This window comes from Dipodomys spectabilis, unplaced genomic scaffold, assembly GCF_019054845.1.
Source record: "Dipodomys spectabilis isolate Male_0828 unplaced genomic scaffold, ASM1905484v1 ptg000125l, whole genome shotgun sequence".
In the NCBI taxonomy this organism is placed as follows: domain Eukaryota; kingdom Metazoa; phylum Chordata; class Mammalia; order Rodentia; family Heteromyidae; genus Dipodomys; species Dipodomys spectabilis.
Genome location: NW_024870802.1, coordinates 7,644,651 through 7,663,956, shown reverse-complemented (window position 1 = coordinate 7,663,956; position 19,306 = coordinate 7,644,651). Strand labels below are relative to the sequence as shown.

The 19,306-nt window shown below is 38.4% G+C and overlaps 1 protein-coding gene across 4 annotated transcripts in view; it reads right to left on the bottom strand.

Annotated features, from left to right (window-relative positions):
* The window catches only part of Sorcs1 (sortilin related VPS10 domain containing receptor 1), a 514,871-nt gene that overhangs the window by 50,873 nt on the left and 444,692 nt on the right, over nucleotides 1-19,306 (bottom strand). For all 4 annotated transcript variants that reach the window (XM_042689577.1, XM_042689575.1, XM_042689574.1 and 1 more), the window contains exon 18: nucleotides 8,684-8,855. In XM_042689577.1, the coding sequence (XP_042545511.1) occupies nucleotides 8,684-8,855 (172 nt within the window). The remainder of the gene's footprint in view (nucleotides 1-8,683; nucleotides 8,856-19,306) is intronic.

The following is a 19,306-nucleotide window of genomic DNA, read 5'->3' as shown; positions in this document are numbered from 1 at the left end:
AGGTGGACTGAACTGAAGACTGGATTGCTGAGGCAGAAACGCCAGAAAACCAATGGTCAATGGTAAACCCGCAAGCCAGAAGTCATTTGTGGTGAAGGGATTGCCCGGAGGGGTGTAGTGTGGGCTGTGAGTATTTGCCACTACTATGTGCATTTGAACTTCTTCAGACACTTGGTTTCTGGCTGAAGATAAACTCTATTGTCTGCCTCATTTCCTCTGCAGCCTCCAGCAACAAGGGGGGAGGGGGATGTGTCTCAATTAGTGTCTCAATAGTGAAGTGTCTCAATTAGCTTGTTACCAGTCAAGAAGACTAAAGCAGAATGAGGTAGGAGAATAACACAGAAGAAAGTCTCAGACACCCTGGCTCACTGAAAGCAACCCCAGTTCTTCTGTGCTGGAGGAGGAAACAACTGAAGCTTTGTGACAGAACTGAACTGGTTTAGAATCCGATACCTGCCCTGATTCAACAGTGCCTACCAACTCTTTGTGCTAATTCTAAAGTCTCCAAATCAGCTTTCTTTCAAATGACAAATGGGATCAAGTTCTGTCATGAATTCAAACAAAGGAGGGGTTTCACAGAAAGGTTTCTCAAGAGTCGTCCTGCTGTATTTCTAATGTGTTGTTACATCATGGTACTTTTATGTCATAAAGTCTTTTGATATATGAGAAATTATGGAAGATATGAATTTGTCTAATTAGGACACAGCCTTTATGTTCCAGACTTATGCCTTACTAAAGTTCTAACCATGAATTTTCCTCAAGTTCCCATCTTTCTATGTAAATTGAAATATTAAAACAATGAGATACAGATCAAAGTTTTAATTTTAGTCCCTTGCCTCAGATTTAATTTAAGCCTTAAAATATGCAGAGAATTGCATCTCTTTATTCTTACAGCTGTTTATAACAGGTTTAATTATCTTGTGTAACATGCATACACTACTCCTGGGTAGCAGGTCTCTCAAATAAATGCCTTCTCCAAATTGGTCTTTTTTTTTTTTCCTTTGTAAGGCTGATTGGATCCTTCACCATCACCCTGTGCCTGCCAGTTCTTGCTCTGGAGTTCTCTGCAAAGCTGAATGATGGTGCTGAAAGTCTATAAGCTCATTAAGTGTTCATTAGTGGTCCAGAGAGCATTCATCTTGAGTGTCTTCAAACAGAGATGTTCCTCTGATTGTACATGTGGGTCCAAGTGCAAAATATCTTTGTCTGACTTCTAAATATAAAAGCGTCAATCTATCATTGGGACGTGTTTGCCTTTTTGGACATAACTGCACAGAACCTTTTATTCCCTGCTTGGTTGATTCCTGAAGCACTTGTTCTTGCTCTTAAGAAACCATTACACATAAATGCATTGTGTGGTATGCATGGTGTTGAATGTGTGTGTGTGTGTGTGTGTGTGTGTGTGTGTACTTATTTGGCCTCAGTTATTCTCAGATGGAAGAAAAGCTGTTCCTTGGATCATGGTACCACAGTGCATATATGTAGAGAACCCTAAAAGCAACAGAGTGGGCGTGGCATTGGTGGAAATTTCATTGACCTAAATATAGCTATACAATTCTCTGAGTAATGCTTCTGTTGACCCGAGCAGTGGAATCTGAGGGAGTTCTGTGATGCAGTCACCTTTGTCACTGAGATGTTGAAGATGAATTCATATACTATTTGTAGGAATAGGATTTCATCTCTTACACCTGTCAAGTCTGCCAATATTCTTGTTTAGGGATGGACTGTCATACATGGAATTAGAGTATGTCTTGCTTTTGAATTTCTCCTGTCAATGTGAGGTTATCTTCTTTTCTCTGCTGGTAGCGTGTTTTCTCTGATATCCTTATGTTAGAATTGGGACATGGACAAGTAAGTAGAGGATAAAGGAAGGGATTTGGATGTCTGATGAATTCTGTAACGTATTTTGGATAGTATTTACATTTTAAGAGTCTTTTCCTTTTGGGTTTAGACTTTATCTCTACTGTTGTAAGAAAGCTATCCTAATCCACATGCGTTGGCTGAGCTACTTTCCTATTGCCATGTTTGGCACGTTGAGAGGAGATGCTACTTTTGCAAGTGACACAATGTCTGCTTTAATATATTCACAACTTACTGGGTAATGCTCAAGTATTATTCCAGTAAAAAAAAATAGTCTTCTTTTGTTCTGTATTCTTAGTGCTTTTGACTTCATGTGGGTAGAAACTTTTTACAAGGAGTAATATAGAAAATCTAGCCAAAGGTCCTAGCTCATTCAAAGCATGTATTTTTGCAAACTAAAGTAAGTCTATTCAAGAATGCCAAGTAGCTATTATAAAACTGGCATTCAGCAAATGGTTTGTTAAATAGTGAGTAACTGGTCACACATATCTATTTAGGAAGGTAGTTGATTACTCAGGCCTTCAATGAGTCAGGTGGAGCATAAGATGAAACACAGAGTAGCTTCTATGCAAGTCACTAAGTCAGCCTCTATCTAGTGGTACACCAACAAAAATTTTGCTTTGTTCTTGTTTTTGGTTGACATTTAATATAAATGATAAAAAATACTGCACATGGATTCTAAACTCTGAAGCCTTACATTTGAATCCTACGTTTTGCAATGTTCTTTGACATAGAGAAAACAGTCTGGGATATACAGCAGGCATTTGATTAAAGGAGTTTCCTTTAAAAAAAAAAAAGAGGGGGGTATGCTCACATGTTTTCCAATGACTAGATTCCAAGCCACTAACTTTCTAAGAAAAGCCAGAAGGAAAGTTTTAGCAGAGTTGACTAGTGTCGACGAGCACATAGCACCCATACACCAAACTGGTTTGGGAATAGATAATTCTGCCTTTTCTTTCTTAGAAACTACATGAAGAAGGCTTTCTACAGAGATTTAGAAACTATATTAAGTGCTGGCATAGATGTTTCCTTCTAACACAGTAGCAAAGTGAGATGTTACACAGCTCCCCCTTGACTTCTGATTTCACTATTTAGCTCTGTGCACTCAGCTCAGTTACTCTGTCTTTCTGGGTCTCAGCTTTGTTATCTCTGAAATGGCCATGTGATAACGCTTACTAGTATAAGGTTGCTCATGAGCCTTCAATGAGGTGATGTGTGTAAAGCACTGATGAACTGCAACCGTCAGTGCTCAAGAACTGCTGGCTCTCTCGGCTTCTGTTGTTAACCTAACAAACGTCTGTGTTCCCCAGCCCCTCAGAGATGTGTTTTCCCCTTATTCCTCATTGGGAATCATACGCCTCACCCATGTCTACATGTGAGATCTGGAGAGTAACAGACAAACAGGTCATCAGTGCACGAAGACTGAGAACCATTCCCACAGAATCCACAATGCAATGTGAGGTCTCCAGGGCCTCCGGCTCCCAGCGCTGTAATCTGGAATCCACACTCTGCACGAGGAGCCAGAGTGTGAAGGGGCCATGACTGCTAGCAGACGGCAGCAGATTTCATTCCTGCTGTTGTAACTCTGCCCACTCCAGTGCAACACACTGACTTGATACCTTTTTTTCCCTTTTTGTGCCCAGAAGGTATGAATTTATGCATCTTAGAGCCAGATTCCTCACTCTGTCCCTTCATCATTTTGCTCAGTATGAGATGCCTGATGTACTTGCTTACATGGAAAGCAAACCGGGACAGCTGGAAGTCTGGCCTCTGGCCCTGACCTGTGTGCTCCATCACTAGTGCAATGGTTGGGGCTGCCTGAGAGAGAAGCTTCCTACTTCAAAATTTGGCTCTCCATTGTTATTAGACATGGAATGACACACTGAATTCTGCTCCGGCATCAAGATCTGCTGCTTCAAAAGAGGAGCTTTTTTTGAATGTCATAACTGATATCCTTATGTTTCTGAGAAATGGTTAACCTTGAAAATCAATCTTGTCCTGATAGTTCATGAAAGATTTTATTAATTTTCCTTTCTCCCAAAGACCCAAATAAGACATTTTACATCTTAGGTGAATTTCTAAAAAAATGCTGAATTTCTATAAAAGCGTTGGGTGCTGAATGAAATATGCATTTAAAATATAAAAAATAATTAAATTTATGCTTCTGTTTTTACTAAGTGCATGTTTCTATTAATCACCACATCAAGTAACTGCCAATCACCAAGATATTCCTCTCTACCACTCTACCTCAGGAGGGAAGAGTTATTTAAACTTTCCTTATCATGAATTAGCTTTGCCTATTTTTATAGTTTAATTAAATGGAGGCATGCAATATGTTTAGCCTGATTTCTTTAGCTCAACACTGGAGATGTGATTCCTCCTCAAGTTTTCAGATGTATCTCCAGTTTGTTCTTTTTTTTTTGTTGCAGTATACTACAAACAGTTCTTTATCTAAGAGTAAGCAGCTTCTAGTATGTGAATCTTGTAGATACTACTACATATTATTTTACACACATTCTGGTATATATGCATGTGCAATTGAGATGAGTATAAAAGTCTCCCTCAAGAAAAGGGGAAACATCCCAGACTTCCAAAATATGCATGAAACAACATACAGAAACCATAATCTACCTACCTACCTGCCTACATACCTATCATTTATCTTTCTATTATCTATGTATTTATATCATATGTATGTTTTAAACACATATATAAATACCATCTATATGCAGTTTACACATACTGCGTTTGTTCCTCTGCATACGTTTCTAGGACAATATTAAATTTATAAATTAGGCTCAAAAACAATGAACAACAATGACTAATAATAAACTAGGACAATTATGAAAATATACAGTATGAATCGTTACCTAGAACGGAGAGTTTATTTCTGGAACTGTTTACTTAATGTTTTTGGATCTCGTTTGATGGTGGATATTTGAGACCACAATAGAAAATGCTACTGTGCATCCCTTGTAGAGCAAAGTGATATAGAAAATGCTACTGTGCATCCCTTGTAGAGCAAAGTGATAAGCCCCAGATTGTGTCTAGGTGCAGCTCCGATATCCATGTCCCACAGATCCCCAAGATAGCAGTTTCGTTTGCTCCAATCAGCATCATCTAGGTGACTCGCTGCCACTGCTACTATCTCTCAACCACATGTGATATGATTAGCCATCTTAAATAGAAATCTTATAATCATGCACAGTAACACTTTTTGTAGTTTTAACTTGCATTGACTGAACACGGGTGCTGAACATTTTCCCACCTATCTATGGGCTAATTCCTTACTTTCTTTGAGAACTCCTTATTTAAGTCACTCACGCATTTTCCGTTGAGTTTCCAGCATTTTTCTTATCAATTTGTACAATGTCTGCATGGTTTTCGACTCATGGGCCATTTATTGGATTTATATATTAACAGCACTCTTGGTGGGGGTATTCAGGTTTAAACTCGGACTTGGCTTTTGCTAGCTAGGTGCTGTATGTACCACAAAGTCATGCTGATTACTTTAAAGTCTCACTTCTTTCCCATATGTCATTTGCCTGCTTTAGGCTTCCGATAGTTGGGCTAACAGGCATCCAGCATACCTCTGTGGAGGTATGATGGAATCTCACAGACTTTTATGCCTAGGCTGATCTGGAACTGTGATTCTCCTGGTCTCTTATTTCCAAGTAGCCAGGTCTATAGGTATAAGCCATGAGCACCTGACTCTTCCAGGCTGTTTTCAAATTTTCTCTTTGCTGTTATATTTCGGCATTTTGCGTATGGTAGACAAGTCTGGTTTCCTTTTATGTATGTCTTTATTGGAGTCTGCTGATTCTTTTGATATTGATATGTTGATATCTTCCATTGGCCTTAGAAAATTCTTAGCTATGATATCTTCTGAAATGTTTCTGTTCTGATCGCCCTCTTTCTCTTCCAGGACTGTAATAAAATCTATATGGCACATTTCAACATTACGTATCATGCCTCATGTTTCTACACTTGTTCTGTGCTTTACTTCTCATGTTCAATCCTTCCTACCTGATGTCCCACTAGGAATTTAAAATCTGAATCTAATATATGATATGACAGATGAATTGGCAACATTCTAGTGGAAAATTTCAGCATCAAAAGTTGGACTCATCCTGATGAATTTTCCATTTCCTCAGAGAATTTTGGATTCCAATCTTCTTGAAAGTTTCCTCTACCTCCTCTTCCACTCTACCTCCTTCCTCCTTCCCCCCAGATTTCATTCTTCTTTACTCCCATTTCACCCTCTCTATATATTTGGATGGCTACAAGCAAATTTGTCATACCCAGAAGCAGAATCCCCCACAGTTTATTTAAATGAAAAATGTATAATTCCAATTGGCCTACACTGACTTTCATCTTTGTAGTTTCCTCTAAAGTGTTTTTGAGAATTTTACCATTTAGAAGAATAACTATATAGCTAAAGGGATTAATATAGAACTAAAGAAAACTAAATAGTATTGCTTTTGATCAAACATGACAAAGAAATCCTAATCAGTTAATCTTATTTTTCTCAAGCTAAACTCTGGAGTTTCTGATTTCTTTTTCCCTTTGCTATTGACCTTGTTTTTGCTTTCAGTGTGTTTTCCTTGGAGCACAATGTACAACCTGTGAATGTGTGAGATATGAATACTCTTGGACAGCAAGCCAACACACTGAATTAGAATCTTTGAGGAGCTGACCTCATACAATGCTTTCATATGTGTTTCAGTTGATTCTTATGCATGCTACAAACTGAGAGTTATTTTCCTAACTATAGCTCTATAGTAGAGTCTGAAGTTTGGTATTGCTACACCTCCATCACTATTTATTTTTCTATGAAGGATAACTTTTGCAATTCAGGGCCTTGTTTATGGTTCCATATGAACTTTGAGAATATTTTCTCTATCTCACTGAAAAATGATGTTGACATTTTAATGGATATTGCATTGAAATTATAGATTGCTTTGAGCAACATTGCCACTTTCATGATATTAATTCTGCCAATCCAAGAGCATGAAAGGTCAATCTACTTCTTTAAATCTTTTTTGATTTACTTCTTTAAGTTTTTATTGTTTTCATTGTAGAGGTCCTTCAGATCTTTGGTTAAGCTAATTCTTAGGTATTTTTAGCCTATTGCAAATGACTTATTCCCACAATGGAATTGACTCATCTATTAGAAAGAATATTGTACCATTTGTAAAGAGATGGAAAGACTTGGAAAAAATTATGTTTAAGTGAAATACGTCAGGCCCAGGTAGACAAAGGACACATGTTTTCTCTTACGTATGGGAGCTAGATTTAGCTTATAAACTTGTAAGTAAATAACTTGGGTGGTATCTAAGTATAAGCAAATATATTATCTGAAATATGGATCCAAGGGAAATCTCAAAAAATGTGATTCCTTAAAAAGGAAAACTCAAAATACAGCAAAATAAACACCAGACAGTGGGTACTCAGAAGGGGTGGGGTGGGTTCAAGGGGAAAAGGGTAGACAAAATTAAGAAGAGCTAGGAAAGGGGTGGGGAAGGGAGGGAGTGTTGAATGGGGTAACATTGATCAAGGGGCTCTATATTCATAAACTTTTGTTAAATGGCAACTCCTTTGGACAACTACTTAAAGAAAATTAAAAAATGTACACAAATAACAGATCTACTGGCAATCAGACTAGAACATGGGAAGCTAATGTCATAATAGTTTTAATCCTTCTGTCATTATCAATTGTTCTTTTATTTGTGTGTGTGCGCGTGCGTGCGTGCGTGCGTGCGTGCATGTGTGTGTGTGTGTGTGTGTGTGTGTGTGTGTGTGTCTTGGGACTTCAACCCAAGGCCTTGCTAGATAAATGCTCTACCTTTTGATTCACACTCCACCCCCAAGCCTTGTACTTTGGGTTGGTATTTCAGATAATCTCATCTTTTACCCAGGCTGACCTCAGACTAATCTTAGTACCTCCATTATCTGAGTCACTGAGAAAATAGACATGAACTGCTATAATGAGATAAGATCTCATTTTTCTGGACTGGCCTTGAACTGTGATAGTCCTATTTCTGTCTCCCAAGAAGGCCATTACTAACTTTAAACATTACTTTGCTTTCACAGAGTCCAGTGGAGTGCTGGGTGTATTTTAGTTACTCACAAAATATAGTTGAAGTGAGGATTGCCTGATTTAGTAAAAGATACTTCAGTGATATTCTCTAGAGACCACATTCCCATTTACACAATGACAAAACTGCCTTTGCCCATTCTTATCCACTATCTAGATAATCAGAGATTTCAGTGAACCATAACTTGGAAAATAACAATGGCTCATGAAGATGATATTGTTGTGGTGAACCAAGATACATGTACGGAAATACCCAGCTGTGTTTACACTGGTCTTAGAGTTGTATGTTCTAACAGCAAGTTGCCTTTAGTAAAGAAAATTCAAATTGTCAGGCTAAGAAAGGACAAAATTATTCACATCTTTTAGGTTAGATCAATATGTGTACATGAGAAATTACTCTGGGAATAACATGACTGTACTCTGGGGAAAATTTTTTTTTGCTAAAAATTTACAATAAACAAAATCAAGTTCCAAGAGAGTACTGGAAAAATAAGAAACGAAGTGAATTGGAACTTGCAGTAAAATTAAAGGAATTTGAAAACTGCCAGTAAAGGTGAAATGGTAACAGAAAACATGAATGTAAGAGTTGAATAAAAAGACAAAAAATATTGCCTATTAAATGCAGAACATTAAAGGAGGTACATAACAAGAGCCATGATTTGTTGGAGGAAAAAAAAATCTGTGGGCTAAGAAAGCCAAAAAGGCACAGAAATCACCGGCGCCTACCTCTTCCAGTTGTACCATGAGTGTGACATTGTGTCCTTGCTCTGCGGTCAGCTTTCCATCAGCGGTGATGATTCGGAGCCCTCGAGGGGCCTTCCCCGGACACTTCTGTGGCTTGGCAGTGTACTGCTCCCTCACTCCATCAGTGCAGTTATTGGACACTACCTTCCTATAGCTAAGGAAAAGAAAAGTTCAAGTCATGAACCAGGTCATTCTAGTTGCAGGTTACTATCGAGTTTCGTTTTGCTTTTTGTTGTTGTTGTTCCTTTGTTTCTTCAGTACCAGGGTTTGAACTCAGGGCCTTGAGCTTGCTCAAATATATGACTCAGTGGGTATTCTACCACTTGAACAAAGACCCCAATCTAGCCTTTTGCTGGTTCTTTCTAAAATGGTCTCATGCATTTTTCTGAAGTGACTTGGATCGTTTGAATCTCAGGCTCCTGAGTAGCTAGGATTATAGACTGAAACCACAAGTGCTTGGCTACTTAGCAAGTGTTTTTGTTTGTTTGTTTGTTTTAACTTGACCTCCTGCTTAGCTCTGAGGACCATGAATAACCACCTAACTATCTGATTTTCACATTTCTTGGAAGATTTGGGCTAATTCATATAAAGTGTCCAACGGAGAGATTAATAATAACAGCATCCCATTGTTATTAGCATTTTAATAGAATCACTATGTTTGTTTACCTAATCAATTGACAATTTCTCCATTTGGGAGCTGCAGGAAAATACATAGAGATAAATCTTTAATCCTCATCTTCATGAGGTTAATGATTCAGTTGAAAAGACTTGGGTAATTGAGGCAATAATTCAAACAATACCTAATTAAGGATGAGAATGAGTAAAGCAGGAGTCCCCAGGGAGATGACAGTCTGGGTCTGAGAGCTTGCCAATGGATGCTTAGAAAAGAAGATAGTACTTAACCCTACAAACACTGTTATACTCATATATACCAGCCATGAAGCTTACTGTATCAACTAGGCACAATGAGAGATTAATGGTGACAATGCATAAGAAGATAATTATGAGAATATTCTGTAACAAAACTCAACATGATCATTGATTCTCTCAAAATAGTTTATTGAACTCAACCTTCCTGTGATAATATACTTATGACTTGAGATAAAGCCAGGTTAACACCCTATAGACTATGATGTACAGTGAGTCGGATCTTCTCACTACCTACAATGGGATGCCATTTACCACGCCTGGCTCATTCACTTCTGGAATTCGCCACTTTGTAGTTCAGAGGGAAAAAAGGAAACTTTGGATGCTATGATATTAAGTTGGTTAAATTTGAGTTTCTACTCACTTCATGATAAACTATGTTAATAAAACAGTTGAAACCACACATTGAGGAGTCTTCAGGTTTTTTTCAAATGGAGTAAATCTCTCCATTCTTGTTCTTTTTTCTTTTTTTAGCTTTAACAGGAAGCAATAATGTCTTATGCAAGTGAACTCTCCTGTACTATTTGTCAATTAATAGTAAATTGCAAACTGTGATCATAGTATAATCAAACTTCAAGAATTTTAAGGAGTCATGGTTCAAAGGGTTGGCAAGTCCAAGGCCCTGAGTTCAATCCCTATTACCAACAAAAACATAAAGAATTTTAAGGTTCAGTTTTTACCAGATCATCTCTTTTACTTTAGGGTTTGGAATAAGTACTTTATGTATTTATGCATTTTATTTCTCCAAACCACTTGCCTAGAGACAATGGTAGAGCTCATGATGGTTATGATCAAAGCTCTTACTTTCCACTATTATAGAATGGAGCTTGACAAACTTTTAATAAAGAGGCTCAGATAATAAAAGTTTAACTACGCAAATTATTTGGTCTTTGCCTTGACAAATAAGTCCTATTCATATGCCGTGAAAGATAACAGACAATGCATTTTTAAAAATTTGTTTATTGTGCTGGTACTAGGGCTTGAACTCAGTAATCTGTGCTCTTGTTTATTTTTTTTTTTTTATCACATTTGCCCCTTTATCACTTGATCCATGTCTTCAGTTCCGACTTTTTGCTGGCTAACTGTAATCCTCAGATCTCTGCCTCCTGAGTAATTAAAGATTATAGGTGTAAGTCACAGTTGCCAGGCTATTGATACATACTTAAAAATAGAACTTTATGCTTTCATAAAGTTCTATTTATGACACTGGCAGTGGATTGGATATGTCTCCAGTTACTTTTCAAATCCATTTATGTCTAACTCTAGCCCACATTCTTTACTGCTAACTCTCAAGATTGACTACCAAAAAGTCAACAAAGTATTGTCTGCACAAGTGCAGTGAATACTGTGGATTAGTACAAGGCTTGTCATTAATATCTAATCATCTCTGAGGGTAGGTGAAAGGATTAAATGGGTTAATGTGGACAGGACTTACAATTGTCCTATCATTTAAGAAGTTCTCGTGAAATGTATTTTTTATGTAATAATATTTTTATTTTCTCTACCCCATTTACAACTTTCATGGCTTCCAAATGAGCTCAAGATAAGTCCTGAATCCCCTAATTCTTCACATAAAGCCTTCCCTGTGCTATTCATTCTACTTTCCCAATAAACTCATTCTACTCAAGCCAAATCATTCTTCTTAACACTTTTGAAAGTGAATCTTCAAGGTAGTAAAGTAGTAAAAAAAAAATGCAAAAACATTTCTAGAGTGTTTCCTGTGTTCTATTCACAGTGCTAAGTTCCTAACATGACTGTCCTCACTTATTTTGTACATAAATGTCCTTCATAAGAAACATATTGCAATCATTCCCAATATACAGAGTAAAAAAGTTGACATATGCAGTGTTAACAAGTTTCTCAACAGCAGATAGGCAATACCATGGACCATATGTCTTCAGAAACTGTTATTCCTCTGCTGCCCACTACATAGCCTGAGGGCTTCCTTATGCCCTAGAGATCCCAGACTAGGAATCAAGAAGTCCACACCATTATGACTATAGCATGGCAATGTATGATCTGTATCAGCTTCAATGCTGAAATGCACACAGAGCAGTTGACTATCACCACTGTTTGAACCATTTCAAACATCTTACCCAGTGACCTCATCTCTCCTCATCCAGTTGCTACCCATGCTCACCAACCAAAGAGTTCACAACTAACCCATCAGGGCATATCCAAAATCCTGCTCCAGCCTGAAGATCACTGCCCTTTCTGATTGGTCATTTTCCAGGTCTATGAATTGGAAGGTGATGTCATTTAAAAAAAATCACTTTAGAGTAGGCTGATTACAAGAAAAAATTATTGTAAGCAGAAGAGAGATGATAGGAAAACCCTCAAAACAAAGACAAGGTGCAGACACTGGAGAAGGGAAGCACTCTGATGCTAGCAATAGTAGCAAGAAATTGGACAGCCAGGCCATCTAGAATAATGACAGCAGTTCAGCGAGTGGAGCTGTGCATCAGAAAGTGCCCTCGTGTTTTGGATGTGAGGCACTGTGCAAATAAAAGTTGTAATTTTTTTTTTATCATTTGGCATCCGAGCACAGCCATGGCTCTGTCCCACTGAATAGCCATCGAAGCCCGGGATTGCCATCACTGCAGCCATCATCAGCTTCGGGACAGCTTTCTGTTCAGACCAATCACCACCTCAGGCTTTCTTGTGGCCTGCAGCAGTACAATTCTGCTTCAACCCAAAGCACAGATCTATCCCCCTGGGATTCTGCCACAGAGAGGTTTGTTGGTGATTTTATTTTTTTGCATTTTTTTAAACTAGTCATTAAACACCATTCTGTGACCATTTTATTTCTTGGACTAAAATGGCATCACATTAGCCTTACCAGACCTGTGTCTGAAATTTAGAAGAAAATTGGGCAGAAATACAGAGTTAATGTACTCAAATAAGCACACACCTGCTTTCGGCATTACAGAATGGTTCTATTTTCATCTCAGCAGCTGTCCCTGGGTCTGAGTTACATAAATGAATAATGCATTTAATATGTTATTAAATGGTGCTGCTACCTCTGTAATAACAAGGCAACTTAGGATATTGTTGGACCTGAGCTCTGAATATTGCTGGGATGCATTTAGTTGGTAAAGCATTCTTCAATCTGCCAAGAAGAAAAGTGCTTTGTAATGGCAAGGGAGTATTTGTACAACTACAGAAAGGGAAACATTCTGCAAATGTGCCTTTGATATTACCTACGGCTCATCAGTGAGAGTGCCTTATTACTCCAACAATCCGATTGCTGCTCTGTTCCTCTTCCCTATCTCGATATGCCTCTGCCATCTTTTCTATTTTTCACATACTTCCTTGATTTGGCTTTTATTCTGCCAGGCAGTCTTGAAAAAGATGAAGGGCATATATTTTTTATTTGTGAAAGAAGCATTAGAAGTCTTCATATTCTGTAATTTTCCTTTAACAGGTTGTTGTTTTTTTTTGTTTTTAATTTTCCCTTGTGAGTTTTGGGTGTTCATTGGGGTACAAATATTTACAATCCTTGATTGCATGTGAAATTATCATTGTTGCCTCTGATCAGTAGGTGGTAACTTTGCCCTTTTTAACATTTTTTTCAATTGCTAAATAATAGTACATATAGAATATAATGTAATGGTTTGATTTTTTTCCATTTTTTTCAAGCAGGAAGAAACTCGTTTATTAACAGAGCAAGCCCTTTTTAAAGCAAACAGGAGCGGGTGGCATGGCAGGGGAGGAAGAGGAACCAATCACTGTCAAGGTCACACCCTATCATGCACCTAAGCTTCCGTGGGCTGGTTACGCACTAAATGTAAAGCAAATTGGGCTCTGCCCACTCAACTCCTTCTCAGCTCCATCTTTGCTGCCCATGTGCTGTACAGATTCCCCCTTTTTTGTTTTAATGGCAGACCCACCTCCCAGTTAGTTATCCTTTTTCCATTTTTGAAGTGAAAAAATAATGTACTTTTTGTGTGTATGTGTACCAGTCCTGGGGCTTGAACTCAGAGCGTAGGCACGGTTCTTGAGCTTTTTTGCTCGGGGAGAGTGTTCTATCACTCCAGCCACAGCTCCACTTGCAGATATTTTTTTTTTGGTCTGTCGTGGGGTTTGAACTCTGGGCTTGGGCGCTGTCCCTCAGCTCTTCAGCTCAAGGCAAGCACTCTACCTCTTGAGCCACACCGCCACTTCCGGCTTTCTAGTGGTTAATTGGCGATAAGAGTCTCATGGACTTTTCTGCCCAGGTCGGCTTTGAACTGTGATCCTCATATCTCAGCCTCCTCAGTAGCGAGGATTACAGGCATGAGCCACCAGCACCCGACCACTTGCAGCTTTTTTGAGAGTTTACTAGAGATGAGTCTTACTGACTTTCCTTCCCAGGCTGGCTTCTCACCACAATGTTCAGCTCTCAGCCTCCTGAGTAGCTAGGATTACAGGCCACTGGTAGCCAGGGACACACTGCACTTTTAAGGAAAATTTTAAATATATATTACTTTGGCCACCTTATAGAACAATAGATTACTATCACTTATTCTTCCAGGGAAACTAAACTTCTGTATCCTTCAATCAACATTTCCTCTTTCACTGCTTCTTGACTCCCCTCAGCTTCTAGGAATCCTTTCATTTCTATTATTCTTGAAGATTGCACATATAAATGAGATGATCTAGTGTTTTTCTTCTTCAGCATGGGTTATTTCACTTAGAATAACTTCCTCTAGTTTCGCTCATGGTGTCAAGAGAAACAGAGTTTGTTTGTTTTTTTAAGGACTGTTGAAATCTATGGTGCACTATCTATTTTCTATTGATGGACAATTGGGTTCATTTCATAGTTTGGCCATTGGGAAAAATACTGTAATGAACAGACATTTCACGTATCCCTCCAACATCGAATTCAGTCCAACAATCCTATTTTTGTGTGACCTTTTGCATCACTTGGGGGAACTTTTTAAATATGGACAACAAATACTTTGTCCCTAGGAGTTCTAATTTAATTGCAAGCTCTAGTTATTATTCTGATTTTGTTTTAAGTTCCCCTGGCAATTCTTTCTTGCTGAGGCTAAAACTAGTTTTGTGAAAACAAATTGCCTGGGTTTAAGTTCAAGCTCTCATGAATATAAAATTGTGCAATTTACCTAACCTCTCTAATATTTGGATTTTCACATGTATAGATAATTATAGAATATTTTTATTAACATTCCCAAAAGGATTAAAGGAGATGATGTAGTTTAAAAAGGTTTTGCACAAACCATACTGCATAATTTAAGTACTTAATAAATATTGAACTATTGAAACTTACTAAGAAATTATGTATTAAATATTAACTATTCACTTGAAAGAAAAGCTTCAAACTTATTGCCAGGATAGATTAAGATCAAATGCAATCAAATAGATCCCTTCCTGAAAATCATTCAGAATGTCCCATGTGATTGTTGAGGTTTAAAATGAAGTCTATGATCTGGGTTTCATGCATTTTTCTAGCTTCAGCTCTTCCGATTGCTCAGTATAATTTGTGAGCTCCACTCATTCTGAACACTACCTGTCATCTTTCGTTGGTGCTCTTCATCCTATTTCAGATGTGTTTTCTTTCTATCGTACCATCACTGGTCTTTGAAACATCAGTCAAAAATCATGCTTTTCTGTCTGCTTGACTTTTCTTTTAAATTTCAGAGTAGTTATCACATGTAGGGTCCAAGACAGAGCCAAAATTACAAGCTTTTCTAGATCACATGCATATTATTGTCACTTGTCCACATGAGAAAAATTTTAAAGAGTTTCTTTTATTTGATTGTACGATTTGCATTTACTTTCAAAGGAAAAATATTGTTTTTTGTTTTTTGTTTACAATGACACTGGCCTTCCTGAAGCAGGGTATGGAGCAAACTTAAGAGACAGGGAAGTAGACCAGTTCTAGCACAGCATCTGTCTAAGACCTACTTCTCAGCCCTGCAGCAGTATAAAGGAAAAACCGCAATGTGTGTGGGTGCTCATGCATGCTCCTCGATAGAGCTACAGCTATCTGACATCAGAGATCAAGGCCTACAGAAGACACAGTTGAACAAGCAGGCCAGAAATAGATGGTTCCACTACTGTATCTAGAGAAACTGCTTCCAGGACAGCAATAAACATGCTGGTTGGTGAAGGGTGGTACTGTCTTATCCACAGTAAAGAGGAATTACACCCTGATATACACAGGCTGACATATCTCTCTGGTGGCTGGGGAGCCATTGGGGACTCTTTATCATTAGCAACATGCAGCTAAAAGATTGTCATTTATGCTTTAATTGGGATCCCATGTGATAAGCTATGCTCAGGGTTTAATGTGCCCACAAATCAACAGTAATGTTATATAGCAGCCATAACAGCAGCGTTCCGAAAGGATGGGCTATGTGTGGCTATGCAAGCAGGTTTTGGAAGGTTTTCTCTCCAAGGCAACAGCTCCCTGGACTTGTCCCTTAAACTGGATTAGACAGACCTAAGAAATGGGCAGCTGGCGTGATAAAGACAGGACCAGGTGGATGCAATAATGCTCTCCTTGCATTAAACAGGATGGAAGAACAAGTCATTTAATTTGAATGGTAAATGGAATGTGACTTCGTTTTGAACACAAGCTTGATGAAATGGGACATATGGTCACACTTAACTAAATGACTTGACATAAAATATCACAAGGATCGCTCACAGAATCCACAATGTGAGTCAGCTTATCTAGCTAAGTTATATAAAAACATTCCCCCCCGCTTCTTTTGGATACTTGCAATCCAAGGAAATCCTACCAGGTTACCATTCCTAACAATGGTGGAAAATCCAGAGTTTTCAAAGCTGATCTGATCACTCTGCCTTGCAGATGAGAAGGAGAGTCGGGGGCTGCCTAATGTCACCCAGGGAATGATCCATAGTTCTTGGCTGCTGGGCTAAGTAGCCATTGTCTAGCCATGATGTTAGAGTACCTAGATGGGAATCGGCACTTTGATGTGGGTAAAAAGAGCCATGTGAACAAGTGGGGCTCCATGCACAACAGGTTTAGACATCATCTTCATTTCCCAACCTCTCAGCCATTGCATACAAAGATGCAAGTCCACATTGAAGAGTCCACTTCACTGTGACCATTAGTATGTGTCTGCTGTGAGGCTGCATGATTCTTGGCTAGAAGACAGCTACTCACAGGCCCCTGTAGTGATAAGTCTGTAAATAATGCAAGCAATTTCATTTCTGTGGACTTTAAACACTTGCAACCACTTTTAGGGCCAATTATTCTCCTTGATGCACACTGACAAATGTCATTGAGTGGAGAACAAGAGGAACAACAGAATCCCCAGAGGGTATCTGGAATGGGGTCACCTGCAAAGTACTTGCACCCTCCAAAGATCCTGGAACTCTCCATTCCAGAGAAAGGTAAGTTAGAGAGAGAATCTTTTGTTTCTGTGTCTAGTGGATGGAGGAATGTATTTATAAAAAGCTATTTTAAAACACAGCAACTGTTCACTATAGAGGAGATACTACATGGCTAGAATGCATGCATGCATTTTATTTTTGCTATTAAATTTTGTAAAGAAAAACAAACTTGTGGTTTTTTGCTAAATAGCCCCATTTTAGATTAGGAAACTAATCCTGAGGAATGGCAAAACTTGTCTATTATCATTCTTCCATGAGGAATTAATGATGCCTGCAAAGAAACTCTAAGAACACCTTTTTAGACACATCTGGAAATATTTTTATCCTATGTAGCACCAAAAATTTGTCCCTTGAGAAGATTCTATTATTTTCTAAGAATAAATCACCACAATGCCTGCTTTATTTTATATTTACAAATTCTTTCACTGCAGCACAAAACCAGCAATGTTCCTGCTAATTAGACACATTAAATAGTTGTAGCCTGTTCCCTGGTTCTAGGACAAAATGAACATAATCTAACTAGACATCAGTACAACTACATGAGTGTGTATATGTGTATGTGTAACTTGAGATATTTATAAGCTGTGATGGAGAACCCACGAGGAAATGTGGGGTCAATTTAGCATTAACATGCAATAAAATATACAAATGAATATTGTTTTCATTTTATTTGAGCAAAAGGAACTTGTCAGTCATTAGGTAGGTAAGTCTGACCTGAGTAGAATCTGTTTTGGTGAAGGGTGATTTCATCCCATTCCAATTATGTGTCTGTGACTTTATTGGTTCATGGAGGTTATTATTTCTACTTTATAGATGAGGAAACATAGGCTGAGATATCAAAACTGAAGTGTCTATTATGCTTCAAATGCATGTCTATACTATAGAATCAAAGTAAAGAGTTTTCTCCCCTTCTTTTTCTTTCCACTCTTGAGAAGCATTTCCATGATAACTACTGAAGGCATTTGTATTTTATAAAGTAATAACCAAGTAGCTATGTCCTAGGCATTAGTGTGACATACTTTCTATTCAGCATCACATTGAATCACACCCTCAAGGCAAACAGCAACATTTTATAGGTTAAGAAACTCAGCCTCGAACAAATAATTGCTAAAGGTAACATTAAATGGCAAATGTTACGTTGGATATCCTTATTTGTTTCATTTCAAACAAAATGTATCAATTATATTTCCCTCTCAATCCTCAAGAGTCAAGAAACCCGCTATCCTCCTCTGTGCCAGTAATTGTAAGGGTAGAAATTGAGAGGGGCAGGGATGACAGAGGGAAACTGGCAAGCTTTGTTCACATGCTGCTCCAGGTGTGAGCATTAGAAAGCATGACACCACTAAGGAGAAAAGGCAGAGGACACCTGGAGGGAAATTCTGTACTTCTTATTCCAGCCCTCACTTCTAAATCCTAGCTCACAATGAAACAATTGTGAATTCCTTCACAGCTATACAATGAGATTGATTGAAAGAGGAGAAGGAGGAGGAAGAGGAGGAGGAGGAGGTGGTGAAGGAGGAGGAGGAGGAGGAGGAGGAGGAGGAGGAGGAGGAGGAGGAGGAGGAGGAGGAGGAGGAGGGAGGAGGAAGAGGAGGAGGAGAAAGAAGAAGGAAGAAGGAAGAAGGAAGAAGAAGAAGAAGAAGAAGAAGAAGAAGAAGAAGAAGAAGAAGAAGAAGAAGAAGAAGAAGAAGAAGAAGAAGAAGAAGAAGAAGAAGAAGAAGAAGAAGAAGAAGAAGAAGAAGAAGAAGAAGAAGAAGAAGAAGAAGAAGAAGAAGAAGAAGAAGAAGAAGAAGAAGAAGAAGAAGAAGAAGAAAAAAGAAGAAGAAGTAGTTTGTACATCATAAGGTTATCATGCCTACAGGGCATAATCATAGTCTGTGCTAGAATTTTTTCATCATGGTGAAGTGGATGGATAAACACAAGAACACAGAATACTAAGCTGATGGTAGAGGCAAATGCATCCATGTATACAGTACACCATTAAAAAAAGTAGTAAGTGAAGAGAGGAAGGATGGTTTTCCTGCATGCTTTCAACTAAACCCTCAAAAAGATGATGCTGGGAAGTTTTCTCTTTAAGCTTCACTAACACTGCCCTTAGTTCAGCAGACCCTGCCCAATCTATATTTTTGCCTATATGTCTGCCAGTCTCAGGACCCTAAGGAGCAACATGAGGGCAAGCACTCACTGCTGGACCATCCTCATACTTGTGGTTCATCTCTGCATATCATCCCAGCCCTGAGGTTAATAAAGGTCCTGTACTGACTTAGCATTAATTATCAGGTGCCCAGGGGTGGGCTAGAGTTGGCACTCAAG